The sequence below is a fragment of the Pseudonaja textilis genome, chromosome 1 (genome assembly GCF_049901715.1).
Source record: "Pseudonaja textilis isolate UNSWEBS1 chromosome 1, rPseTex1.2, whole genome shotgun sequence".
NCBI lineage: Eukaryota > Metazoa > Chordata > Lepidosauria > Squamata > Elapidae > Pseudonaja > Pseudonaja textilis.
Genome location: NC_141990.1, coordinates 325,543,651 through 325,568,069, shown reverse-complemented (window position 1 = coordinate 325,568,069; position 24,419 = coordinate 325,543,651). Strand labels below are relative to the sequence as shown.

Here is a 24,419-nt window from a genome sequence, read left to right as displayed (position 1 = left end):
AAATAATGAAGGACCGTGCCACGGTGCCCCTGCCAGCGAAAACTGAGCTTGCGAGGGCCACCTGCGTCGTCCCGTCCCTCTTCCCCTGAGCTCTGTTTCCACTGGCAGAGGGTTGCAGGAGGCCGTCACAGCCGAAAGCAGAGCCCGGGAGCCTGTTTTTGCTGGCAGGGTGCTTAGGCCATCACAGGCACCCCCCAACACAAGTGACATGTTGGCCGTGTGCCCCCCCCGGCCTTCTCGAGGTCAAACACAACCCTGATATGGCCCTCAATGAAATGGAGTTTGACACGCCTGCCCTAAGGATCTCCAGAAGATCTAGTTTTAGTAGACCTCCAAAATGCCAACAGGGAAGGTGCTACTTTCCTCTCTCCCCTCGAGTAGGCTACTTCAGAGGGGCTCAGGTCCTGGGAAGAGATGCTCTCAGGATCCCTGCTCTCAAGATTTCCTGATGGGTCGGGACTTTGCAGCAAGTTCTCCAGCTTGATCTTGCTGAATGAACAGTTTACGTAGAAAAGCTGGCCCTGTTAAGATACCCAGGTTCTTATTCATGCAGCCTCATACCACACTTGGTGTAGCACCCTCAGCAGACTTCTAGATTCTCCTAGAACAGTGGTTCTGAACCTGTGGGTCGCGACCCCTTTGGGAGTCGAACGACCCTTTCACAGGGGTCGCCTCAGACCATCGGAAAACACGTATTTTCGATGGTCTTCGGAACCGAGCCATAATTTGATGGTTGGGGGTCACCACAACATGAGGAATTGTAGTAAAGGGTCGCGGCATTAGGAAGGTTGAGAACCACTGTCCTAGAACAAGGGTCTTCAAACTTGACAGCTTTAAGACTTGTGGACTTCGACTCCCAGAATTCCTGAGCTAACGTGACTGGAGGAGGAATTCTGGGAGTTGAAGTCCACAAGTCTTAAAGCTGTCAAGTTTGAAGACCCCTGTCCTAGAATGATCAAGTTGGATGGGCAGAATCGTGTCTGATGAGGTAGTCCCTGATACATCCCCATATTGCATCTTTAAGGACTTTTATCGATAACGATCAGCACTTTTGTCTTCAAAGGTAGCCCCATACACAGCAAGGAGTACAATAGTTGCGATCAGGATGTCGGTCAACATCAGCAAAGCCACCAGATCCAGTGTGTGCCCTCTTATAGCACGTGTGTCAGGGCCGCTGTACTTCAGATGAGCCTGTGGTGACTCCATAGCCCCAGCTGATATCTTTTAATTTTATGCACAGGCATCTGCAACCGCCTGCCTTCCCAGTAACTGCAATTGTTTTGCGTGCAGTAATGACCACCCCTCCTTCCCAAGCTTTGCATCATCACGGCTGCTGCGCTGCTGGAACCCAAAAGGGTAGATGTCCAACAGGGCAACATCTCCCATAGTGCCCAGCCAAGTCTCAGTAATGGGTGCCATATTGGGCAGCAGCTTGAGACAAGGAACTTTATATTCAGCTACCCAGGACTGGGACAGCTGGCCTAGTAGGACACCAGTGTGGAGGTTCCCCTTCTGCTGTATTAACCTTTTTGGTGTCACTGCTATACCTCCTCCGCTTCAACCTGACACCCATTTATTTCTCTCCCAGACAGCGAATATGGACCCATTTTCTACTTATCCTTTCCATATGCGCCTCTTTCCAGTGTCCGCCATCATGTACAGGGCATTCCTGCAGGTGCAGCTGGACATTAAACACCCCAGTTTACACTTGCTGTCCAGTCAATCTCACCTTTCACACACAAATTAATATGCATGAAGTCCACTCCCTAATGAGGAACCGCTAAGACCACACCCACACTGACAGTGCAAGCTACTAGTCTATATCATGGAAGCAAACCCCACTCCTTTCTATCACTGATAATGTTACCCAGTTGGATAATGAAATGTCTGCAAGAAAACAACAAAGATCAAAGAGCACCTCCCACTTTCTAACTAAAATCAGGAGCTCTATTTTTATCTACCTACCATCTCCCAGAGCCTCTTCCCAAGCTATTTACGTACTTCTAATGCGTGCTAACTGCTGAGACATATTTCTTACCTTGTGGACAAGATCCATAAATCCTTGGCAATCTGATTCTGATTCTTCCAGACCCTTCAGCTCCACCCTGGCTTCTAGCCACCTTGATCTATTCTCCAGAGGTTGTTGCTTATGTGCCAGCATGGCTGTTACCATTTTCTCAGCCATTAGCCAGTGCAAGTCACTCTCTCCCTCCCTTCTCAGATCTCCGGTGCTGTTGCCATTTCTCTCACATACCTGGCCAGAGACCATGAGTTCATACGTTCCAGATTTGAACTTTTAATCTATAGACTGTTGCCTCACTTGCTTCCATGCTCTGACCATTGTGTTTGTTACTGATGTTTTGCAGCTATCTGCCTAAAAAACACCGTAAACAAGGATTCCAGCAACTCAGTTTCAGCTCTTGGACAGATCTCCATCATTGTCTATTGCAGGGTTTCTCAACCTTGGCAATTTTGGGATGTATGTACTTCAACTCCTAGAATTCCCCAGCCTTGGTCTGTTCCTACCAATCTGAGTCATCCATTTACTCCAATATCCTGTCTCCCAGTCCCCAGACATTTTTCCAACACAAACATCATTACTTAGCACTTTCATCCTTGCAAGTCTTCCCAGTGCCCCTATTGGACTAACAGTCCACTACTCCAAAGCAAAATCTTCGGGCACATAACTAAACAACAATACTTTTTTTCTTCCTAGCATTTTCCCACTTAACAGTGGCCAAGTAAACTTTCTATCCTAGGAACCATCTTCAAACATTCTAGTTACCATACACGTGTTATTTAATTATATATTTTATATATAGACACAGGGGACGCAGTGGCTCAGTGACTAAGACGCTGAGCTTGTCAACCAGAAAGGTTCGGCAGTTTGAATTCCTAGCACTGCGTAACCGAGTGAGCTCCCGTTACTTGTCCCAGCTCCTGCCAACCTAGCAGTTTGAAAGCAGGTAAAAATGCAAGTAGAAAAATAGGGACCATTTTGGTGGGAAGGTAACAGCATTCCGTGCGCCTTCGGTGTTTAGTCATGCCGGCCACATGACCATGGAGACATCTTTGGACAGTGCTGGCTCTTCGGTTTTGTAACGGAGGTGAGCACTGCCCCCTAGAGCCGGAAACGACTAGCACGTATGTGCGAGGGGAACCTCTACCTTTACACATCCCTATATGAACACACATGTACGTAGTTACTGTGTATGTGCCCGTGTGTTGAGATTAGCAAGTAGCAAGATAGCTTTTTCTGGGTTATCGGTCTCTGCCTCTTGTCTCTTTAAAACAAACTGAGAAAACCGTAGCACACACTTAACTAGGTATCTCTCAGAGGCAGTGGTCGTCTTCTGAGAGCCATTTCCCAGAAATCCAAGGTCCTATTGTACTCTTGTTCTCTTTGCATCATCCAAATAGTCATTGTCTGAATAGGAGATAGGTTATAGGTTTTCCGGTCTATTTTAACAATGTGATTCTTCTTGCATCAACATGACCTCTAGAATTCCTGGCAATGTACTTGTGCTAAACCTCAAGGGTTTGTTTCCTTTGAAGATGTGCTTGAGGTGAGGTGGCATTTATTGCCTCAGTGCTGGCCTCTTTGTGAACAAGTATTTCTGTAATTCTCCATTTTCTCCCTGCTGTATGCTCTTGGAGCCAATCCAATGTCTTTGGGTTGAATATTATTGTACTCTAGCTTCCATCAGCCCCAGCCAAGTACAGTGTATCCATGGCAGAGGATGTTGTATTCAGTACCTGAAGGACTGCAATTCCCCAACTTTCATAGGAGTGTCTTTGAAGTGGTCCAGTCTTCCTTCATCATGGATCAGATTTCTGCCACCTTTTCCCTTGCCTTATCTGATGCTAACATGTTCTTGAGTTTTTCTTTAATCTTCCGTTACCTTGAAAGCGTTTTAAATCAGTCTTCCGAATAAATGAGAAAGAAGTATCTGACTCCTCCTCCTTCCTTCAATCCTTTTGAAAATAGTAATTTAATCCCGAGCCGTATAGCTTCTGCTCGCAATGTACAAAGCCTCAGTGTCAGCCCACGGTGACTTCCAATTTGATAGCAAGAATTTGTAACTGAAATATAAATAACTGCACATTAGAGCAGTGTGATCCTGTACCCCTCCAGATGGTGAAGGATTCTAAATTTCTATAATTCCTGGTGTAATCTTGAATTTAGAACCCAGCAACAACTAGTGATTAAACATTAGTAAATCTTTCTCCTCATCAGGGCCTTTACGATTCATTTCTGGAAATGTTAAGGGTCGAGATGGGGACTTTCCATGCAAAGTAGGTGAACCTAAGCTCATCAGGGCCTTCCTTCTTAGGTTGCTTCCGCTTTCCACATACAGGCCTGAATCTTCATATTCCAGTTTACAAAATATCAGGGAATATCAGGGCTGGAAAGACATCCGAAAAACTGCTGTTAGTCTGTCAGTACATTGTTGGAATGGATGAATTAGGGATGTACAGGTAGTCCGTGACTTACATCCACAATTGCTGTTGCTAAGCGAGACACTTGTTAAGTGAATCTTGCCCTGTTTTACGACCTTTCCTGCCACACTTATGAAGTGAATCACTGCGGTTGTTAAGTTAGTTACATGGTTGATAAGCGAATCGGGCTTCCCCCTTCCCTTTGCTTGTCACGACGGTTGCAAAAGCTGATCGCATGAACCCTGAGGCACTGCAACCGTCATAAGTATGAGTCAGTTGCCCAGGGTCTGAATTTTGATCACTGACCTTGGGGATGCCGTAAGGGTCGTAAGTGTGAAATACAGTCATAACTCGCTTTTTTTTCAGTGCCGTTGTAACTTTGAACGGTGACTAAACGAACTGTTGTAAGTCAAGGACTATCTGTAATGGTATAGGGTAATTGAGTAGGTTCAACAGGGCATGCACAATCGTACGGTAGAGTAGGGGCTCTCCAACCTTGGCCACTTTTAAGACTTGTGGACTTCAACTCCCAGAATTCCCCAGCCAGCCCATGCTGGAGACCCCTGCAGTAGAATATCTATTCTGGATGCACAAACTTGCTAGATTTAATTCATCTCCTTCCCTGTTTTCCCAGATTCTACAGAAGAGGCAGTGGCTGTTGTCAGACACTAGTTGTTTGCCAGCTCTGGCCTTCAGATTACAGTATCCCCAAGATCCCTCAGCAACAAGATCACTGACAAAACTTTCTGGACCGTATCTGACTCTTCCCCATCCACCTTTCTCTTTGTGCTAACAACTGAAGAGGGTTCGGTGCTTTCTAGATAATCTCTGTAAAAGAAAGTATATTGCTATTGTATGTCATGATGTGATAATCGAGCACCAGGCAGAGGAGCTGGGTGGTTTTGTTCCGTGGCCGAATTGCCCATTTCCCTTTTGTATTTTCGTTTTGTCTCCTGCCTTAGTAATCTTCCAGTACGTGGAGTCAAGGAGGATTAATCGCTGCCGAATCTTTTCCAACTTACCATTATTCCCAAGGCACAGAACACAATATGGATGCCTTTGCTTTCCTCTGAGCTGCCATTTGATGCCATGTCTATAGGGATTCTCAGCCATCCAGGTCACGGTTGTCCCAAAGGTGCTTTTTCAAGAGGCAACTGGGCTTCTCATCCAAGAAGCTTCTTCAGCTCTGACGGAGAGTGGGGAGTGGAAGGATTTATATTCCTCTTTTATACTTTTCTACTCAGTTTACACTCCAGCTGTCCGCAAGGAGTATAAATCCTTCCATTCCCCACTATCCTGTCAGAGCTTCTTGGATGAGAAGCGAAACGTCTTCAAAGAAAAACCAGAAACTCCAGTTGCCTCTGGAAAAAGCACCTTTGGGACATTTGATCCCACATCGCATTAATCAGCACCACCCAAATATTGGCAACATTTTATTAATTTCTATATTATAAGTTAGAGCAGAGAGCCTCAGCCACTAGTTAAATGACACCAGTTTTCATGTTCTTGACCACTAGGAGTGTCCAGGAAAAAATGGACAGCATTTCAGCTGTGGTCTCAGGATGGCAGTGCTCAAACACAGGGAATCGACTGCGCATTTTCCGTTTCTTAAGATGCTGACCTACTTCGGTGCATCCTTTCCGAGCAGCTTTGCTCAAGATGGTTTGGAAGTATTCCAGAACTTCCTATGCTGCTCTGCCTTTTTTTTTTTTTTAATTCAAACCAGATCGAGCCATTTCTTATTCTCGCTCTCTCTTTACCAGGGATTGTGAACTGCTCTGTCTGTCTAATCTCTCAGGGGCTTCCAGTTCTTTGTTTTCCATCTCCTCGGACTGTTTCAAGGAGGGAGATTGAACTGAGGTGGAAGAACAGTCTAGGCAGTAGATCTTATCTTACAATCCAGAAAGCTCATGATGATAAGATATTAGTTTATCTGAAATCTCTCTTTGATTTGTGCAGTGCTTACCTCTTCCTATATGAAATTTGGCACAGTTGTTTCTCAATAAATGGTCTATGATTGTTTCACCTTTCTGAAGGCCAGCTCATGCACCTGAGCTTTTCTGTTTCATCCCCCTACTCTGCCAATCCCTTAAATATCAAGACTGCTTCAATCCTAATGGGACGATTCATCCATGTAACCATGTATCCTTTTATGTAACCTCCAACCACGCGAAAGACACAGGTCAGAATCCCAGAGCTTTATAGCAGTCCCAAAATAATAATAATAATCATGCAGAATTGAATATTGCAAAGACAAAGACCCCTAAATAGTCTGTTCTGTTCCTGTTCACACACAATGCAGGTAGTCCTCAACGTATGACTGAAATGGAGCCCAACATTGCTAAGTGAGAAATCTGTTGTGTGAGTTTTGCCCCATTTTACAGCTTTTCTCACCACATTTGTTAACGTGAATCACTGCAGTTCTTAAATTAATAACAGTAACTCTAGCTTCCCCATTGACTTTGCTTGTCAGAAGGTCACAAAAGGGGATCATGTGACTCCGGGGACGCTGCAGTGGTCATAAATGTGAATCAGTTGTCAAGCATCTGAATGCAAATCACGTGACCATGGGGATGCTGCAGCAGTCATAGGTCACTTTTTTCAGTGCCGTTGTAATTTGGAACAGTCACTAAATGAACTGTGCTGTTGTAAGTCGAGGACTACCTGTATTTATTGATCATGTTTTGGAACAGAGGGAACTCTAGGCAGTGTATAATTAAAAAAATATCTCTGGATTGATGAAATCTCTACATTTGGCCCAGAAGATGCCACAGGAAATTCTTAATGAGAATACAACAGCTACATCTTCCTGTCAATTATAATAGACTTCCCCTGTTGGAAGGTGCCTTATTAGATACATGATTAATATTTGATGACAGAGCGAAAAGAGATCCAAATGATTTTCCCGTATCGGGATAATTAATACAAAAGGCTTGAATCTTTTATACGTTTGCTGTTTCTTTCACCATGATCTACACATTTGGAAATATTATTCTAAGAGAAAAGTTAATCTCAAAGGTTTTTTTGAAAACCCTTACTCTTTATATCTCATTTATATCTCAACCCATTTGACTTTGGTCTTCCCCTCTCCTCCTTTATATTTTAGAATAGAATAGCATAACAGAGTTGTAAGGGACATTGGAGGTCTTCTAGTCCAACCCCCTGCTTAGGCAGGAAACCCTACACCACTTCAGACAAATGGTCATCCAACATCTTTTTAAAAACTTCCAGTGTTGGAGCATTCACAACTTCTGGAGGCAAGTTGTTCCACTGATTGATTGTTCCAACTGTCAGGAAATTTCTCCTTCGTTCTAGGTTGGATCTCTCCTTGGATAGTTTCCACCCGTTGCTTCTTGTCCTGCCCTCGGGTGCTTTGGAGAATAGCTTGACTCGCTCTTCTTTGTGGCAGCCCCTGAGTTATACAGGACTGTTTATATAGGACTGTTGTTGTTTTTAAAAAAGGCATCACTCTTATTGCTTCTATTCCAAACTGATTTACTCATTTCTCTATCTATCTATCTATCTATCTATCTATCTATCTATCTATCTATCTATCTATCTATCTATCTATATCTATCTATCTATCTATCTATCTATCTTCCTATCTATCTATCTATCTATCTATCTATCTATCTATCTCTCTCTCTCTCTAAATCCTGGATTCTGCGTGTAACTCAGAACAATTTTTCCCCAAGTTGCAAACCTAAAAAAAAGCAGCGCCTCCAAAATCTTTTGCCAAGGGTCATACCACTTCATAAAAAACAGGCCTTTATTGCTCCTCTTTTTGGAGAAGCCGGAAGAATAAAAGGAAATTGGAGAGAGCATATTGCTGATCATTAGAGACTATAACTATATCTTTTGAGGTCCATTATTTTCAATGGTAGAAGGCCTTTGATTCCACTGAACGATGCCCATGGAAACAAGCTGAGGAGGCCATTCCTTTTCCTGGCCTTCATGGCATCTCCTTCTGTTTTTGTAACAATGGATATCTTCTGTTTTCTCGGTAGCGGATAAGCGGTTGGTTTAGACCTCAGGAAGAGCTGCTAAGTTCTAATCCCTGTTTGCTAATGGAATTTTCTGGAGGATTCTCTAGCTCCTTTCCTCCCCCTTCCCCACCCCCCAAACTTTCCTTGAGAATCTTATTCATGTCACTCAGCTCCCTCGGGAGAAAGAACAGGATAAGATATTATTTTTCTGGGAATAAAAAGTCTTACGTATTCGCAATCTGGGGTACTGCTTAGATAGTGAAAGTTAATTGCCTTCTAACAGATCTTCTAAAAAACAACTACAGCAGGTTTCATTCCTTTGGAAAGATGACCAGGTAGTTTTTGCAAGCCTCTGAAATTTACACCGCAGCTGATTTTAGGCACCCAATAACTGAGATCAACAACTTCAAACTTCATTATCTTTTTGAAGGCTTGGCAACTAAGGTTTTTTCCCCCCCTCCTTATTCATCCTGCACTTTGTCATTGGAGCTGACAGTAAAGAAATTGAGATGTCTTCATATTTACTTTAATCTTTTTTGCCTCCTATAGGGGCTCTACCTCGGCAGGGGAGGGCTTGGGTGTTGCAGGGAAGAACAAAGAGGATACCTTTGCTACGTTCCGTCAGAGAATGATCCAGATGTACTATATGAAAAGAGCCAATAAATAGGTAGGTGTGTAAAATGGAGGCAGTTGTTTTCATTTTAAACGGTTGCAAGAGTTAAAAAAAAAAAATCCATGAGAGATTTTCTACTTTTTCACATTGTTGGTTCATATTGAAAATCCAGAGTGACATTACTGATATTATATTCTGATGGCTAGGATGCCTTTATTACTGTTTGGTCTTGCAAGAAATTGATTTCAATTTTGGATCTTTCCCGGTTCCCGCCCCAGCATGCAAAAAGCCGTAAAATTAAACATCTCCAGTATCCTAAGAGAAGATACCTGGCCTTCAGAAGCAGGAGCAGTCCACCTTTTCATCAAAAGTCATCTATGGCTTAGCAACATTTTTTAACGATCTCCCCAATCAAATCCCCTTCAAATGTTTTAAGCTGTAATTCCTAGCAACCTGAATCGGCAGAGATAATGTTGATGCTGTGGCTAAATTATGGTTAGGATTGTGAGCCAATACTTCCTGTTGGGACTTAACAGGGGAAGAATTCCTCCGTTTTTTTCCCTCAAGGTCAGAATGACAATTTTTACCGTTTTTAATATGAATTCCTGGTATGTATCGCCCTTGGGAGCATAATTAAATTTGGCAAATTCTGCTATTTTCATCAATTCTGGGGTCCGGGAAATTGCTTAGGAAAATTTCAGCAGCAGACCAAACCATTATCTTAGCATCAATTTCATGAACTTGTTTTGGGGACCTTTACCAACAATCTGTGGCTCTGGCCTCCTCCCCAAATATGTGCAGTATTTAAGCCACCCTGAATGTCTTTTGTTCACATTCTTGGATGGTCTTTTCTTAACTTCCACAATGGTACCTAGACATTCTTGGGAAGCTTTCTTTGTATGTAGGAGATAAAGCTGTTTGGAATTTGCATGTCTATTTTATATTTTGTTAAATAAATATGATTACAATTTGTTGAAGGTGACGATTGGACCTATTCAGGTAACATCTCTTTTTTTCCATGAGTCTTTCAAAGCAGCCATAAATATGACAAAGACTTACGTTAATCAAATAACGTCTTGTACCATAAAGATTCTTATGTGTAAAATCCATCTTAAAAACTGATTATCGACGGCATTCGGATTTGAATTTAGAATTCTTGCAGATTAATCATACTTCTTAATTCATATTATCTGGAGTTCTGGGTAGCATGTTTGCCATCAAATTTGTCCAGTCTTTCAGTTTTTCTATTATTGTCTCCAGAAGATGTCTTCATCTTGTTGGTATTACCTTTTTTTTTTTTAATTTCAATTCTCACAGCCATGGAGTTTCTTTTCCCACCACATTCCACTTTGGGGTAGGGTTTGAAATATGCATGATTCTCCACACTTGTTTTCATTAAAAAAAAACTTGTGATAGCATATATTGCAGTATCTTGTTTGGTATTCTCCTAGCTACTTTCTTGAGACAAGCTTTAGAGCTCCAGGAAATGCCAAATAAAATCATGGCATAGAATAAAAGCTTTGAAGATCATGCTAGCAAGCAGCCAATGACCTCTTCCATCACTTTCTAAGATGTTCAGAAGCCATTGATACAAACCAGCTGCTTCATTACTTGAATCAAAAGATTTGCAAGTACATTTGAATTCTTGAAGAATTCTAAGTAATTCCCATCCTTCAGGCTTTTGGGGTCCAATCCCATCAAATGGACACCGCCTTGAAGTCTAGACACCATCCTGATATCTTTTTCTTTTCTAGCTCCTTAGTTTTAGGGCTGTTGGTTTCTCTTTCCTGTACATAGCAGAGCATTGCCTATGTTTGCCTGCTATCAAAGCTACTAGTTTGATCTGTAAGCTTGAAATACTCTACAGACGTGCAACTTCTACTGGGGTTAAACCATCATTTTTTTTAAAAAAAAAGGTTTTGTTTAATGGTCAACTTTCCTATTCTTTCAAGTTGCTTAAAAACATTTTCTCTCTCAACTTCAGAATTTGCTGCGATTTTGAGATGAAATTACACGGGAGGTGGGGCGCTTTCTCAATCCAGTTTTTCTGTGCCCATTGTGGGCCAAAACTGAGCTGTCATTTCTTGGGAGGCATCAATTGTGGGCCAAAACTGAGCTGTCATTTCTTGGGAGGCATCAACTGAAGGCTTTATAAATCTCCAGACAGGGGAAGTGATGGTTTCTTTGAACCCAGTTTTGATGAGGGTGACCCTGCTGATTTCAGCTTGTTTCAGAGCTGCCTGGGTATATCATGAACACTTGAACATTTTAAAATACCAACTCTCTTATTTAGGGTGGCGACAAAAGGAGAAAAACATTTGCCTCCAACACTCCCAGATTACTGCGATTCTAATCAGTCTTCCTTGTATGAAGATTTGATATGAGATAAAAATGATACAGCAGTAGCACTGATGCTTTTAAGGTGCTGCTTTTCAATCGATCCTCTGTTAGATATTTGGGTTTCTTACAAAGCTTCAGGGTTTTTTTGTTCCTTTGTTTGTCTGTCTGTTTTCAATCCTGCTTTTTAGCAGGCAACATCTACCAGCAAAAAACTTTAATGCATTTGCAAAAACTAAAAACGTTTTTTTAAAAAATTCAGTTTCGATCTGTGTCAGTTCACTACCTTTTCTGTTATTCTAGTTTTCCAGGCTCTCTGATACGAAGATCAGAAGCATCCAAGAACCTTTTTCTCTCCCGTCACTCGGGGGTGTGTCTCTCTTCTGTGTCACTTTTGGTTTGGAATGTGGCATTTTTGAAGTCCTCAGTCAGATTTTTTTTTTTTTCCTTTCTTCTTGTGAAACTTATCAGTATTGAACAGTAATGAATAGCAAATTGTTAGTCAACGATTGATCTTAACATTTCTTTTAAAATATCTTAATGGCATGTAATCCTTTTACCAAGATCTATAATAAATAAAAAAAAATCAGTAGAAAAAAGCCAGCTTTGTTTCCATTCTTGCGTCTTGATATATTGTACAAAGTTACTACAAACAAGTGCGTGTCTTGTGAAGGGAAGGTATGCTTGGGGGAAAAGTGGGTCACATTTACTATTTAAGAAGACAGAAGAAGCAGCAAAAAGATGAATCTTAGATGAAGGCAATCTGTCCTTGAATGGTACCAAGGATGTCTTTGAAGAAGAGCACGCCTCAGATCCTTCTCCCAGAAGAAGGAATATAATCATACAGCTTTTCTTCCTTTCTGGATATCTATTTCAGACTTAGCTCATGTTCTATTAATATTGATAGTAGCTAAACAAATAGATTTGAGTAGTTCACACTCATGTGGCTTTCCTCAAAAAAACCTCACACGTATTACTTTGATTTTATTACATTTATTACTTTCATAAAGTTTCTTGGAGAACCGGTTAGCACAACCAATCTTATAAATGCCATGCATAGGAGGCAGATGATTAAATGCAGTAATTAATGACACTGGAGAGCTAGTACATTCGTATATCACTCTGCTGCTAGAGGCTGCTCTAATTGTGTCTAGTGGGTTGGGGGTGAAGTGAACAGCTTGGTTCTTAAACTCAATAACATACTACATTGTCTGGATGGTTAATTTGTGACTCGGTGTCAACCAGGTTAATCCTAACCATTGTTAAGCGTATTCAACTCACATATACTAGCATGTTAAGTGGCTCAAGGTGACTTAGTGGATCATCTGAACTTGGAACTTGGTTTGTTTCTCTAGCAACATGATGGCCATGTACAGATTAATAGGGTTGTAAGAATAAGACACGCACATATAGCAGAAGCACGGAGGTATTATATATTCCCATCTTGACCACTACCTTTTATGTTCTTGTTTTGGGCCTTTCTGTGAAATACTGCTCTCCTAGATTAAGAAAGGCCTGTTGAGACAAAGCTAAGATTTATGGGCTTAATCGGAGTCACCTTGGAACAGAGTGTTCGCTTGTGTGTTTTAAATTCAGCATATCCAGCACTTCAACTGCATTATATGTGCCATCTGATACACATGAGAACTGCAGCGTGGTACAGGTGCACGACGTTTTAGAACCAGTGTGCTTTCAAATTCCAATCAAGGAAAAAAGACAGAAATTGTCACATTCTTCTTTTACCCAACTGACTTTTTCTGGTTACTTAAATTGGAACAAATTCTTTAATTATTGATAGTAGGAGGTTGGTTTTTTTTAAATGGTCTTCTGAACAAAATTACTTTTCCAACGTATGTATGCCATGCAAGGTGAAATTTTGAAAATGGGCCTTAAGAGTTGTCTGGCTTAATACTGGAACTTGCTCATCACATAACAACCATAAGTCTTAGAACTGTAGGCTCTAAGGGTGACGTGACCTAATCTAAGCTCCCAGAAGGGAGCCATCAAGGGACCAGCCTGCATACCTTCATCATCCGCTTCAGAACCTCTTCCAGGTCAGTGGACAATTTTGCAAACTGATTTCACCTTCTCTACATTGTTCAGTTCCTTCTCCTATGGAAACTCGGAACATGTTGCGGGGGAAAAAGAAGAGGAAGACGTATTGGATATGTTCACAGCCTAGAGTTAATTGTAAAAATGATAAAGGGAATGAATGAATGAATGAACAAATATTTCCTATCAATGAGTTCTTCTGCCTAAGAGAGGCAGATACTTGTGAGGGTTCAGTCAATAGGAGCAAGATGGACCCTATAAATATATTTTAACCAAAGACAGGTAACAAACATTTCAAATCCGAAGAGCTGCTGCTTTCCCAAATATCCAGACAGCAGATAACAGACAATCAGAGTTGGAAGGGACCTTATAGGTCATCTAGTCCAACCCTCCACCCAAGTGGGAGACCCTACACCATTTCTGACAGTTGAAAATCAGTAATTGCTCAACTTGTTATATACTCACAGAAGAAGCTATAATATATGTCATTGGATGAACCATGACTTTGGCCTTAGTTGTTCACCTCAAAAAGCCCAATCTATGTAGTCCAACGAGACATGAATCTGAATTCCTCAAAATGCAGGTGAATGTAATGAGTCCTCGTGGTACAGTGGTTAGAATGCAGTATTGCAAGCTAACTGCCCACAGCCTGGTGTTTGAGCTTGAGGTTGATTCAGCCTTCCAAAGTCAATAAAATGAAGACCCAGATGTTGTGATATGACATTGTAAACTGTCTAGAACTGTAAAGCACTATGGAGCAGTATATAAGTCTTAAGTGCTATTGCCATGTAATACAGGTCCATTTAGTTCTATAGTTTCCCTGAGATGCTTGAGAACATCACTCTTCTAGCCCAACCCATCTCACAGGGCAGTGGTTGTAGGGAAAAATACAAGGAGCACTACTGTCTGTACCGGATGTTGTGGTAATCGAAATAAAGCTAAGGTACAAGTCAAACAAATAAGCACAGGATCCCATTCATGTTCCCCAACCAATGAAATTCAGAGATGAGATACTGCTCAACTAGTGATGTAGAACTGATGGGGAATAGAAGGGGAACTTACCAAATTTGCAGGTGATAACTAAGCTGGCAGGAATAGCTAACACCCAAGAAGATAGGCTTAAGATCCAGATGGATCTGGACAGGCTAGAACACTGGGCCGTATCTAACAAAATGAAATTCAGTGTAGAGAAAAGTAAAGTCCTACACTTAGGCAGGAAAAACCAAAAATACACTGGGTGAAACCAGGCTCAATAGCAGTAACTGTGAGAGGGATCTTGGAGTCTTAGTGGACAACCAGCTAAATATGACCCAGTAGTGTGCAGCAGCCGCCAAAAAAGCTAATGCAATCCTAAGTTGTATTTGTGAGGGATACAATCAAGATCAAGGGAGGTACTAATACCACTCTATAAAGCCTTAGTAAGACCACACCTAGAGTACTGCATCCAGTTTTGTTCACCACATTATAAAAAACATGTTGAGACTCTAGAAAAAGTACAGAGAAGAGCAACCAGGATGATTAGGGGACTGGAGGCTAAAACATACAATGAACAGTTGCAGGAACTGAGCCTGGCTAGTCTAGTAAAGAGAAAGACCAGGGGAGACATGAGAGCGGTCTTCCAATATTTGAGGGGCTGCCACAGGGAGGAAGGGGTCAAGAAGTGCCTGTAGGCCATATAAGGAATAATGGTTGGAAACTGATCAAGGAGAGATTTAACCTGGAAATAAGGAGAAACTTTCTGACAGTGAGAACAACCAACCAATGGAACAGAGTTTGCCCTCGGAAGTTGTGGGAGTGCCATCACTTGAGACTTTCAAGAAGAAACTGGACTGCCATTTGTCAGAAATGGTGTAGGATCTCCCATTTGGGCGGAGGGTTGGACTACATGACCTTCAAGATCCCTTCCAACTCTGATTATCTGTTAATGTCAGGACCTGGAATGCCATGGACACCTCTACCCCTCCCCTAGAGCTATGGTGACTCATGTTTTATGAGTTGACAAGTGGTCTGCTGTTGCTCTGATTTCACGGATTCTATTTTGAAAATGTCTAAATGGTGACAATCTTGTTGCCAAAGTGGTTTCCATAGCAACTTCATCCTCTGTGAAGGAGGTTTTCCCTTGAGTTGACCTCTTTCAGGTGGCCCCATGGGGGTCTAGTTGGGCCGGTTGACCGTTGACAACTTGCAGAATTCTATAAATCACTGAGCAGCCGTCGCTCAGGCAGCAGACGTGGAAAAGAAGGTCTTCCCCTGCCTTGGATGCTCAATCACGTCTAGCTTTGCACACCGTGTTCCTTGAGAGGGTGGCGGTGAAGATGGGGCCTAACCACATCCTGCTCTGATTCAGGCAGAAGATTACCTTGAAGTAATCCTATACAACTCATAGTCCTCTCTCCCGTTTACCTTCCTGAAGGAGAAAAATATCAAATATAACTTTTTCTTAATAGAAAATATCTCCTAATATGGGGGGAGATCTCAAAATGGGGATGATGAGATCTCTTCAGATGGACTCCAGGTCCCATCATCTCTTGGTCATACTGACTGTGGCTGATGAGAATTAGAGCCATAGGGTCTACTCAAAGAAACAAGGTGGGGGGAGATTGGTAAGATACTACGGTATTTCACCTATTTTTTAGTCTGTTTCAGCAAAGGCTTTCTTTTTTCAAAATAAACTGAAAAGTTGCAATGCCACACTTGCAGTTGTGTATTTATTTATTGTCACCATCATTTCCTTTTGCAAATATTTAAGAGATTTATGGTATTTATCATCTTTACACTCCTTAAATATTTGCTAAGGGAAATTCTTCCCATCCATAATGCTTCCCTTTTTGATATAATCTATATAAACAACAAAGACCATGCAGTCTTTGGTCATTTGGTCATTTAGGTCATTCTTAACAATAACAAGAGGGAAATTTCAGGCAAGCTCCTACCCATTAATCCAGAAGTACTGGAAAATACCCTTGGGTACTGTACTGCACAATATAATTTCAGCAGTTTTACCAAAGAATCATGATTTTTTTTTTTAAAGTTGATTTCTGCACATTTTAACTACGCACATTTTACATTTCAAAACAACTGAACCCAAAGGACAGTAGGGGTCTTCTTCCAGAGGTGCTATTCAGCAGGTTCTGAACAGTTCTGGAGAACTGGTAGCAGAAATTTTGAGTATTTTGGAGAACCGGCAAATACCACTTCTGACTGCCCCCCCTGGCCCCATCTATTCTCTGCCTCCCTTCGCTGATCGGCTGGGTCTCCTTTTGTTGCCCTGCACAGGAGAATGGAGCTGGAAAGCAGGTTAGTGGGGTGGGGAGGGATTGGAGATTTTGCAGTAACCTTCCCCCGGGGGAATGGAGATTTTGCAATATCCTTTCCCCTGCCACACCCGCCAAGCCGCACCACGCCCATCAAGCCGTGCCCACAGAACCAGTAGTAAAAAATATTTGAATCCCACACCACTGTCTTCTTCCATTTGGTTGCAGTATCTCTCGCAGGATGCCTTTAAACTGTCGGTTGAACTGTCAATGGTTGAACCTTAACCAAACCACAGAGCTGGAAGGGATTTTGGAGGTCTTCTAGTCCAACCCGCTCTTTCAAGCAGGAGACCCTGTACTATATATACCATTTCAGACAAGTGACTGCCCAATCTGTATGTATGCAACAAAATGTCATTTTAACATTTGCCAATTTGCGTACATTCAAAGTGACAATAAAGTCTGTCTCTCCATTCAATCTCTTTTTAAAAGGCTCCAGTCATGGGGCACCCAAATAAAATAACCCAGTTGTTGTTGTTATTATTATTATTATAAATCACATTACTTCCTCGCCGTCAACTAGGTTTTTTATGGGTTAGGGCCACCTGATCCGGGTTGCCAAAATCCTGGCGGTCGTTAAACAGCAACAGAGAGAAAGAGGCAGAAAAAAACACTCGCCGTCCAGGCGTTGGCTATTCGCGAAGGAGACAAAGCCAAAGGCTCGACTGCCCCAGAGGCTGAAGGTCACGTGTTCTTCGGAAGAACCCCTTTCTCCCCTGCGCCGCGCAGGACGCTGGGTGGGCGGGGCTAAAATCAAGGGGAGGGGCGTGCGGAGGTATTTAAATCCTAATCTCAACGGTCTCTTTTGAGGGCGGCGAGAGCTGAGGGGGGAAGTTGGCGGCTGTCAGAGGGACGAAATAAACGCGGGAGGGGGGGGGGATGTCTTTTGTGGGATCCTATAACCGGGAAGAGAAAGACTGAGACGGACGAAATAAGTGCCCGGAGTGGGGAAGTCCTCTGAGGTGCATAACGGATATGAAGAGGGGGTGTCTTAAAAGCATGAAAACTTGGTGGGTGACTTTCGCCCAGTCGCTCTCTTGTCAGCCCAACTCTCCTCACGGCGTGGCTATGCAGGAAATAGGAGGAGGAAGGAGTATGAGGACCGTTTGCCTCCTTGAGTTACTTCGAAAGCAATAAAGGCGGGATAAAAATAAAATAAAAATAAACGTCACCCATTTCATGAGGCGTTGACATGGCTCATTGCGGCGGGATCCACGTTGTGAGGCGGGGCTGCTCCTTGACTTGAGAAGCCTGTCATAAAAGAGGCTAATTGGGAAGGAGAGTGAGAGGAGAAAACAGGGAAAAGTGGAATGGGTAGTGGGGGTGGATAATGGCTGGTGGAGGACCTTACCTGGGGGAAAGAAGAGAATTAGGTGGAGGGTGAAGTCTGAGAGGACAAGGTCAGTATAGAGAAAACAGTGAGAGGAAGTCCCAAAGGTGTATTTTCAAGAGGCAATTGGACTGGAAGGATCCAGTCAGAGCTGAAGAAGCTTCTTGGGTGAGAAGCCAAACTTCTTAAAAAACAAACAAACCCAGAAAGTCCAGTTGCTTCTTGAAAAAATACCTTTGGGACAACCATGATCTGGATGACTGAAAATCTCCATAGACATTCAGTGAGGGGAAGGGTGGAGGAAGAGGAGAAAATAAGAATACAAGTGCCAGTTCACTGAACCTTACTATCCCTCTGAGAACATGATATCACAGGAATGTTTACATTAAATTTAGATGCTGCTCCTCTCACTTTTAAGGTGATGGGGAGGGGGTTACAGACAGTAAAAAGATAAATACAAAAGTTATAATTTTAGTTTTTAGTATAAAAAGTTATAAATGTAGTATGTTGGTAATTGAATACTGGCTGAGGATGATGTGAGTGGTAGTCCTATACCATATATCTGCAAAGTGCCCAGAGTGGAGGAAGCTATTTATGGTATCCTGATAGTGCCTCCAATTTGAAGTATCTTCTGAAATGAAAAATTTAGAGTAGAGTAGAATTGCCTGGAGATACCAGTAGAAGGAGGAAGAGTTTACTGGCAGAGAATTTGGAGTGGTTTTCAGTAGAAAATGGGTATTTGTTCATTTTCAGGTGGTGGAGAAAGTAAAATCCTGAAAGATAATGAGTTAGAATTGGGAATTAGAATTTAGAAATAGCAGGTCCCTTCCTTCCTCCTTTCCAAATAATAAAGGAATTGATCAGCAATTAAAACTTTTAACATTTAAATTAATATTGTAGAGCAAACTAGTGACTCTTCCTGTGTTTGTTTCTGTGTTTTGGACTGTGAAATTCCATGAACTCAGTGCATAGAATGCGCAACAATCTAGTTGAAATCCATGGGCGCTACAGCTGCTTTTTGTCTTCTAATGCTTTGTGGAATAATTCAGCAGCAGGATGCAAGCGATCTTCTGAACTTCATACCAAGAAAAACAGTGAAATATCAGCGTAAGCATCTTGCTGAATCTGTTATTAAAAACTGTACAGAAATATGTGTTCAACAGGACAATTTCTTATTAAATATGGCCTTCATCACATTAGTTATGGAAATTAAACAGAATTGCTTTGTGCAAATATAACCATATAGGGCAGACTTTTTACGATGAATAAAAATTGAATAGTTATCTTGCATTAATGTATAGTCTGTGAATTTTCAAAAATATCTGGCTTATCCCTAGCAAAATCTGTGGTAGACTGATTTTTGAGCCAACTACAATATAATGCTTATATTGAGAGCTCCTGAAACTTTATAAATGGACTTATCCAACTTGCCTCACTAGGAAATCTGAACTTCTTTCAAGATTATTTTTTTATGCAAAACTGAGGTTTGGCCAATAAAATACCACTACACAGTATTATGATAATATACTTGTGCAATCAACTTTCTTTTTTTTCACATTTATAAGCCAGTTTTCCATTTAAAAGTGCCTGCAGCAATGGCCAACATTTCAAAGCAAAAAGGAAGTAATGCAAGAGAATTCCATATGTGGAAACTGAAATTAGAAACTCAGTTTTTTTTTAAGATGTGTAAAGATTTGATTTTATTCAGGATCATATTTAACAACACCTAAGATTTAAAGCATTCCTTTCTTTTTTTAAAGCTGAAAATCTAAAGGTATTTGAGAAGCAAGGACTGTCCAATTTTTCTACTCTTTTGCTGAGTGAAGAAACAAATACTTTATATGCTGGAGTCAAAGATTATATCCTTGTTTTGGATTTAAATGACATTTCTAAAGAAATATCCAGAGTAAGTATTTTAAAATTCTCATGTATCTTTCTACTGAAAACTTGTGTTTACATTCAGTAAAGTTCTTTATATTACTTGACACTATTTATCCCTGTAATTCGGTAGTGCCTACTTTAACCAACCTAAATTCCCTGTAATGTCAGAGACCTTTGTTTTCTAATCCCACCAGTAGGAAAGCTTTAGCAGGATGTAATTTTAAAAAGCGCAAAGCATATCCTCAGTCACCAAGAAGTGGAACCTCTTGAATCTAGTATACTACTAAAACTTGTCTGAGTGAAACATTGTATCATGGGGCAACAAGGAATGTGTTTCCCATGGTTTTTATCCAGAAAAGGATTCCTGACTGGAAGGGGCCCAGCCTACCCTGGGGGGTGGGGGGGTATAGGGCTTAACTGGCACCTGTCACTTCACACCACCCTTCCCACTAAATATTTAAGACCAAATGAGAAATTTAGTCTGGTTTTGTTGGATTGAAAACTCAGTATTTCATAGTGCTTGATGCAACACAAGTGCACCAAACTGATAATGTTAGGTGACTATGGCCAGAGGTCCACAACCTGATCACACTTCCTGCTTTGGTAGTTCCTATTGTCACCTATGTTCCATTGAACAGTTTCCTGGCATCTTCCCACTAAACCTGTTGTTTGTGAAAAAGCTAAAGAGCTGTCATAACCTGTGCTGATCTTTGGGTAATTAAACATTTTTGGAAGTAATTATGATAATACCACTTCCGTTCAAGAAGCAAAGAGATGAGACATGCAAGATTGATGGGAAATACTCTCCAATCTCATTGGAGATAAAAACTTTTAAAAATGTCTAAAAGTTATTTCAGATATTAAAATACACTGCTCAAAAAATAAAGGGAACACTTAAACAACACAATGTAACTCCAAGTCAATCACACTTCTGTGAAATCAAACTGTCCACTTAGGTAGCAACACTGATTGACAATCCATTTCACATGCTGTTGTGCAAATGGAAAGCATAGGCAGTTAGCAAGACATCCCCAATAAAGGAGTGGTTCTGCAGGTGGTGACCACAGACCACTTCTCAGTTCCTATGCTTTCTGGCTGAAGGTTTGGTCACTTTTGAAGGCTGGCGGTGCTTTCACTCTAGTGGTAGCATGAGACGGAGTCTACAACCCACACAAGTAGCTCAGGTAGTGCAGCTCACCCAGGATGGCACATCAATGTGAGCTGTGGCAAGAAGATTTGCTGTGTCTGTCAGCATAGTGCCCAGAGCATGGAGGCGCTACCAGGAGACAGGCCAGTACATCAAGAGACATGGAGGAGGCCGTAGGAGGCCAACAACCCAGCATCAGGACCTCTACCTCCACCTTTGTGCAAGAGGGGGCAGGAGGAGCACTGTCAGAGCCCTGCAAAATGACCTCCAGCAGGCCACAAATATGCATGTGGCTGCTCAAACTGTCAGAAACAGACTCCATGAGGGTGATATGAGGGCCTGACGTCCACAGGTGGGGGTTGTGCTTATAGCCCAACACCGTGCAGGATGTTTGACATTTGCCAGAGAACACCAAGATTGGCAAATTCACCACTGGCCGCCCTGTGCTCTTCACAGATGAAAGCAGGCTCACACTGTGCACATGTGACAGACGTGTCAGGATCTAGAGATGCCGTGGAGAACGATCTGCTACCTGCAATATCCTCCAGCATGACCGGTTTGGCAGTGGGTCAGTAATGGTGTGGGGTGGCATTTCTTTAGGGGGCCGCACAGCCCTCCATGTGCTTGCCAGAGGTAGCCTCACTGCGATTAGGTACCGAGATGAGATCCTCAGACCCCTTGTGAGACTGTATGCTGGTGGGGTTGGCCCTGGGTTTCTCGTAATGCAAGACAATGCTAGACCTCATGTGGCTGGAGTGTGTCAGCAGTTCCTGCAAGACGAAGGCATTGATGCTATGGACTGGCCTGCCCATTCCTCAGACCTGAATCCAGTTGAACACACCTGGGACATCATGTCTCGCTCATCCACCACAGACTGTCCAGGAGTTGGGGGCTGCTAGTCCAGGTGTGGGAGGAGATCCCTCAGGAGACCATCCACCACCTCTTCAGGAGCATACAGGCACGTGGAGGCCACACACACGACTGAGCCTCATTTTGACTTGTTTTAAGGACATTACATCAAAGTTGGATCAGCCTGTAGTGTTTTTTTCCACTTTAATTTTGAGTGTAACTCCAAATCCAGACCTCCATGGATCAAAGTTGGATCAGCCTGTAGTGTTTTTTTCCACTTTAATTTTGAATGTAACTCCAAATCCAGACCTCCATGGGTTGCTAAATTTGATTTCCATTGATAATTTTTGTGTGATTCTGTTGTCAGCACATTCAACTATGTAATGAACAAAGTATTTAATAAGAATATTTCATTCATTCAGATCTAGTCTGTCTTATTTTTGTGTTCCCTTTATTTTTTTGAGCAGTGTGTAAGCAGTGTGTAAGAAGATAAATTGCTATAGAGCAGGGTGTAAAATTCTCACTCATGGAAAGTATAGAGACTGACAAACAGACTATATTCATAATAATCCCAGCCTGATTCAATGCTGATGAAGCACCCAAAAAATCAAAATCATTTTTTGCATTTCCTTTTGCTTCCATTGGCCATCCCTGCTTTCATAATTTCTGTTCTAAAACACAATTGGTCCCTTACAGTTCATCTCAGCAACTGACAGAGAAGCTATTTTTTAATCAGATTATCTAGCCTAATGACTACTTTCACTTGGCCGTAATTGTCAGGGTATCATTTGCTATTTGGCCATTTTTTTTGCTAACAATACTAGAAAATGAAGCTGTCTGTGCTCAAACAGGAAATTAGAGGTGAACTAATTAAGACCTAAGAGGTTAAGCAGGTCCTGTTGGGCATTATATTTCCATTGATTTTGAGTTGGCTTTTTAGTTTTGATTTCATAGAACGGACCTAAGGCCCTTCATTATTTGCAAATTACCTTCTCAGGCTTCTGGCAAAAACTTGCTACCTTCTCTCATTGAGGGGAAATGAAGGAGCAGGCAGAGAAGGATAATCTTACCTATTTGTTCTTGCCAATTGCCAATATGCATCTCCAGGGTTCCTGGAACTCCTACTACTACTACTGAAAAGAAAAGCATGGCCACACCATCCTGGGTTTATAGGATATTGTTTCCCCACTTCCCATCTAGTCCCTTGGCAATTGTTAAAAAGAGAACTAGAGACTGATACAGAAATTGGAGCAGAGAGGCACAGCTGAGAGATAAAACTACTGTAGATTTAAAAAAATGTTTGTCTCAGAAAAATACTCCATCTAAATATGTAGCTATTTGTAGTCTAAGATCACTGAGTCTGATACCATCCTGGCCCTAAAATCTTAATACTTGGATTTTATGTGTTAACCATCCAACCATAGGAAGAGGATATGCCTAATTGAAGAAACTGGCTAGAAGCAATAGCATTGGCTCAGCATTTTTACTTTATGGAAGATTTTAATATGTTCATTTGTCTGTTTTGATTCCTTAGGTATCCTGGTTTGCTTCAGAGGATAGTAAGCTTCAATGTCTTCGCAAAGGAAAAACCAAGGTGTGCTTTGATGTAAATATTAAATTGATTTCTGGGATAGATTTGTTATAGAAATGGCTATATTATCATATAAATTAAGAAATTGAGGTGTTGTGTTACTAATACTGCTGCACCAAAACAGTAAGAAGTTAACGCTTTTCTTTTTCTTTTCCCATTTACCCTCTACTTTTCCTCCTTTATTTTCCCATTATTTACAGTTTTCTTTATACTTCTGTATTGTATATTTTGATAAATTAATGTGGGAAGAATTATCCTTCTGGGTTCAGTACCAAGTGGGAAAAAAGACACTGGAAACATGGAGGCTGTTTGGAAAGATGGTTTAATGGTGGACAGGACCACATGGCTTGGAGCTCCAAAGTGAAAAGGACAATCACATGCTTCAAGATGTTGGGTGAAGGAAAAGAAGGGCCAAGATGCTAAGTTTTATACCCTCTGTTGGGCCCCACCTTAGTTTTTCCTGTTCCTGAAAAAAGAAAAAAAAAAAAAAAAAAAAAAAAAAAAAAAAAAAAAAAAAAAAAAAAAAAAAAAAAAAAAGTAAAGGTAAAATATAAAAAAAAAGCAAAAAGCAAGTGTAAAAAAAAAAAAAAAAAAAAAAAAAAAAAAAAAAAAAAAAAAAAAAAAAAAAAAAAAAAAGTAAAAAAAAAAAAAAAAAAAAGCAAAAAAAAAAAAAAAAAAAAAAAAAAAAAAAAAAAAAAAAAAAAAAAAAAAAAAAAAAAAAAAAAAAAAAAAATAAAAAAAAAAAAAAAAAAAAAAAAAAAAAAAAAAAAAAAAAAAAAAAAAAAAAAGAAAAAAAAAAAAGGTAAAAAAAAAAAAAAAAAAAAAAAAAAAAAAAAAAAAAAAAAAAAAAAAAAAAAAAAAAAAAAAAAAAAAAAAAAA

General features: G+C 41.1%; 2 protein-coding genes across 11 annotated transcripts in view; both read left to right on the top strand.

Moving 5' to 3' along the window:
* SUGP2 (SURP and G-patch domain containing 2) overlaps positions 1-11,975 on the top strand; it is a 40,735-nt gene extending 28,760 nt beyond the window's left edge. For 6 of the 10 annotated variants that reach the window (XM_087920766.1, XM_087920731.1, XM_026699037.2 and 3 more), the window contains 2 exons: positions 8,976-9,093; positions 11,680-11,975. In XM_087920766.1, coding sequence (XP_087776892.1) covers positions 8,976-9,089 — 114 coding nt within the window. In that variant the 3' untranslated portion in view covers positions 9,090-9,093; positions 11,680-11,975. Of the gene's footprint in view, positions 1-8,975; positions 9,094-9,317; positions 11,131-11,172 lie in introns of those variants that run through there. The other 4 variants (XM_087920742.1, XM_026699038.2, XM_087920759.1 and 1 more) reach the window with 2 other exon arrangements.
* A 7,060-nt stretch (positions 11,976-19,035) lies between these two features.
* Positions 19,036-24,419, top strand: part of LOC113434978 (semaphorin-4E-like) — a 38,850-nt gene continuing 33,466 nt past the window's right edge. The window contains exons 1-3 of the mRNA XM_026698461.2: positions 19,036-19,179; positions 19,833-19,978; positions 23,484-23,543. Coding sequence (XP_026554246.2) covers positions 19,071-19,179; positions 19,833-19,978; positions 23,484-23,543 — 315 coding nt within the window. The 5' untranslated portion in view covers positions 19,036-19,070. The remainder of the gene's footprint in view (positions 19,180-19,832; positions 19,979-23,483; positions 23,544-24,419) is intronic.